General features: G+C 55.1%; 1 protein-coding gene across 1 annotated transcript in view; it reads left to right on the top strand.

Moving 5' to 3' along the window:
- The window catches only part of PUF60 (poly-U binding splicing factor 60KDa), a gene marked incomplete at its 3' end in the record, with an annotated part of 9,222 nt that extends 6,315 nt beyond the window's left edge, over window positions 1-2,907 (top strand). The window contains exons 4-7 of the mRNA XM_010189982.1: window positions 508-669; window positions 1,124-1,216; window positions 2,109-2,322; window positions 2,686-2,907. Coding sequence (XP_010188284.1) covers window positions 508-669; window positions 1,124-1,216; window positions 2,109-2,322; window positions 2,686-2,907 — 691 coding nt within the window. The remainder of the gene's footprint in view (window positions 1-507; window positions 670-1,123; window positions 1,217-2,108; window positions 2,323-2,685) is intronic.
- Window positions 2,908-3,472: the final 565 nt, after the last annotated feature.

The following is a 3,472-nucleotide window of genomic DNA, read 5'->3' as shown; positions in this document are numbered from 1 at the left end:
AGTGCGGTGCTGGGGTGTGCGGGGAGGGTAAGCCAGTAGTGTCCAGCATTGGATCTTCTCGTGGGAGGGAGCGGGAGGGATGTGGTAGCGTTTAGGATCGAGACCTTTGCTGCCTGGAGGGGGGAAACTGTCCTAGAACCGAGTTATTTCCTCCTCCTGCAAGCGTTTGCTGGAGACGCCGTCAGGCTGGGGAGGGTTAGACCTTATCGGTGGGGGTCGGGGTTAAGGCTGCTGAGGTGGCAGACCCCACCAAAGATTTGGCTGCCCCCCCTTACCCCCTTTTCCCCCATCCCCGAGAGTGAGCTGTACTGCTGCTCCGCTCCAGCAGTCTGCATTGAGCAGGAAAAGACCTCCTTGTCACTCGGTGTGCCAGGCTGTGCTGCAGCCCGGTGAGGAGCTGCCTGTTGTTGGGCCATAGCTCCCGGGAGGGAAGGAGGAAGGGGAAGAGCTCCTGACGTCCACGGCCGCCCCCCTGCTCTAACCAGCCAGTTCTTCTTTCCAATACAGATGGCAGCGCAGAGGCAGCGCGCCCTGGCCATCATGTGTCGTGTGTATGTGGGCTCCATATACTACGAGCTGGGAGAAGACACCATTCGCCAGGCCTTTGCCCCGTTTGGACCTATAAAAAGCATTGATATGTCCTGGGACTCTGTTACGATGAAACACAAGGTTGGTGAACGGCACCTCGAGCGATGAGATGTGTCTGCAGGAGGAGGAGGAGCCTTGATCCTCAAAGCAGGTTGCCTTTAGCTCTTGGGCATCAGCGTTCGTAGCTGCCTGTCCGGCTTTGCCTTCACAGCATCATTAGGGTTGGAAGAGACCCGTGAGGTCGTGAAATCCAACCGCTTTGTGGGGTTCTCCAATGGGAACCGGATGTGCGTGGGGGTGGCGTGCATGGAAGAGGCCAAGCAGCTCCTGGTCCTGCACGCCGTGGCCTTTTGCTGCTAGGTGGCCTTGTGCCGGTCGCTTCTGCGCACAGCTTTCTGCTTTAATGAACATTTCTTTGAGGAAACGTCTTGTCAGGCCACGGCAGCAGGAAGCTGGTGCATGGGAAGCCTTGGCTGCCTTAGCTTGGCGCTGGATTCGAGACAGGACGCTCACCGGGCCTGTCCTTCTGCCCTAGGGTTTTGCTTTTGTGGAATACGAGGTACCTGAAGCCGCTCAGCTGGCCTTGGAGCAGATGAATTCTGTCATGCTGGGAGGAAGAAACATAAAGGTGAGTGGCAGCCACGCTCCAAAAATGGTTCTCTTTACTGGTGGCTTTATGCCGAGCAATGCTTCCCACAGCACTGCCCTGTGGGAGATAACCCCTTGATATCCAGCCCGCTGAGTACACGGCGGCTCTGGGCTCCTGCATGCAAACAAAACCTGAAAACCTGTTGTGGCAAGCAGGGATTTTCTGCCCCTACACAGAATGAAAGTCTCTCGAGGACTAAACAAGGGTGATCCTTGATGTGCTGATGTCTTGTGTCGCACCTCTGTGGGTGGTAGATAAGGGTTAGGGTTAGGGTCAGTAAGCATCAGATGTTAAGTAGCATCAGAGCATGAGGGGCCTCAAGGTAGAGGTGCATCCTTGCCTTACAAAAAGGAGGTGTTCAGCACAAACGGTTGTTGCTGTGGGGTCTTTTTCAAGCAGTAAGAGGGGACCTTGCAACGGTGAAATTTCGGGCGTTGAAACTGGGGGGGAAAGGGGCGTTTTCTGCAAAGTGTTTTCTGTCTTGCGTTTCTGTCTCTGCTGCACTCTGCATGTCTGCAGTGTCTGACTTCTGAGGGGGTTTAGGAGCCTTGGAAAGACAGAAGCGTTGTGTTTTGCTGTCGGGACTGTTTTCAGCTCCTGGAAGTTGGTCTCTGGCGGAGTCAGGGAGCGTAGGTGGGGGAAGTGAAGGAGAGAGCAGAGTGCGTCTGGTCACTGGGTACTTTTGGAGTCCCCTGTAGTGCAGGTTGTGTCCCAGAGCCGAGTCGACTGCTGCCCTTTGCTGCTTACGGCCTTCGAGGAGTGGCTTGGTTTGGAAAGGCTGGCAGGTACCGAGTGCTCGTCTGCTGTAACTTGTGAGTCACGCTCTGCTCTTCAGAGCACTGAACACATCTGTGTGCTGTCCTCTCTGCAGGTTGGGAGACCCAGTAACATCGGGCAGGCACAACCAATTATCGACCAGCTTGCAGAAGAGGCCCGGGCCTTCAACCGCATCTACGTGGCCTCTGTTCATCAGGACCTGTCCGACGATGACATCAAGAGCGTGTTTGAGGCCTTTGGGAAGATTAAATCCTGCACGCTGGCCAGGGATCCCACGACGGGGAAACACAAAGGCTATGGTTTCATCGGTAAAACGCCCGTCTGGTGTTGGGGGTGAGGTGGGGAGAGCGGTGGGGAGCATCCTCACGTTGGGTCGGTTGGGGTTTTTTTGCTCTAGGGGAAGAATTGCAATGAAGCAATTAGAAATAAATGTGGAGCGGATCTGTGCCTGGACTTGGAGATATAATTAACAGCCAGATATTTTTACTGGCTGTTACGTAGGTTGGGAGATCTTGCTGTTCTCAGCAGTGCTTGTGTGATCAGGGCCCAGCACTGAGGGTCTTCTCGCCGGAGCTCCGGGCAGTCCTTTGCAGATACAGATCAAGGTTGTGTGATGAGAGAGTGGCTGGGTTTAGGAGGCTCACTGGTAAATACCCCCTTTCTCACTGCAGAATACGAGAAAGCGCAGTCTTCTCAAGACGCTGTTTCCTCCATGAACCTCTTTGACCTCGGGGGTCAGTACCTCCGGGTTGGGAAAGCCGTGACTCCTCCGATGCCTCTCCTGACGCCCGCTACGCCGGGAGGGCTGCCTCCTGCAGCAGCCGTCGCCGCAGCCGCTGCCACGGCCAAGATCACAGCACAGGTAAGGCAGGGGCTGCTGCGACTCAGCCGAGGTCGTCATGATGTGAAACAGACCCGCAGACTGCTCCAGCCCAGCTGTATTCACTGGTTTGGGTCATTCTGGCCTGGATCAGACTCTGTTCCTAGGGCTTCACACGTAGAAGCTTGCCTGCCCTGGCACTTGTGAGGATCTGATCCAGCAGCGCTTTGGAGTGGAGCCTGGCACAGCTGACCAGAACTTTATTTAGAGAAAGGCTGGGGGGAGACTGGAGGGGATTCCTTGTCTGGGTGGGCAAAGCAGTGGTTATAGTAGAGGCTAAAAGAGTGCATGGGAGAACAGGAAAGGGCAGTAATGGTTGCATGAGCAGCGCTCTGCGTTGTTGAAAAGGCTCTGCCTGTGTGGGCTGTAAAGTCTTTGGGCTGTTGACAAGCAAGGAAGAGCAGTGATGGAGCAGGATCGATGTCGATGCAGGAGTTTAGGGGCTCTCAAATGTAGTTTGATGAAGTAGCAGCAGCTCCTGGCACTGATGGAGGAGGATCACCTTGCAAAGCAATAAGTATTTGAGTCCATAATCCTCGCCCTGGGCAGCACAGAATCACAGAATCCCAGACCGTCAG

Source organism: Mesitornis unicolor, unplaced genomic scaffold (assembly GCF_000695765.1).
Source record: "Mesitornis unicolor isolate BGI_N332 unplaced genomic scaffold, ASM69576v1 scaffold16390, whole genome shotgun sequence".
Classification (NCBI taxonomy): Eukaryota; Metazoa; Chordata; class Aves; order Mesitornithiformes; family Mesitornithidae; genus Mesitornis; species Mesitornis unicolor.
Note: the sequence above shows the minus strand (reverse complement) of the source record. Positions and strands in the feature narration are given on the sequence as shown.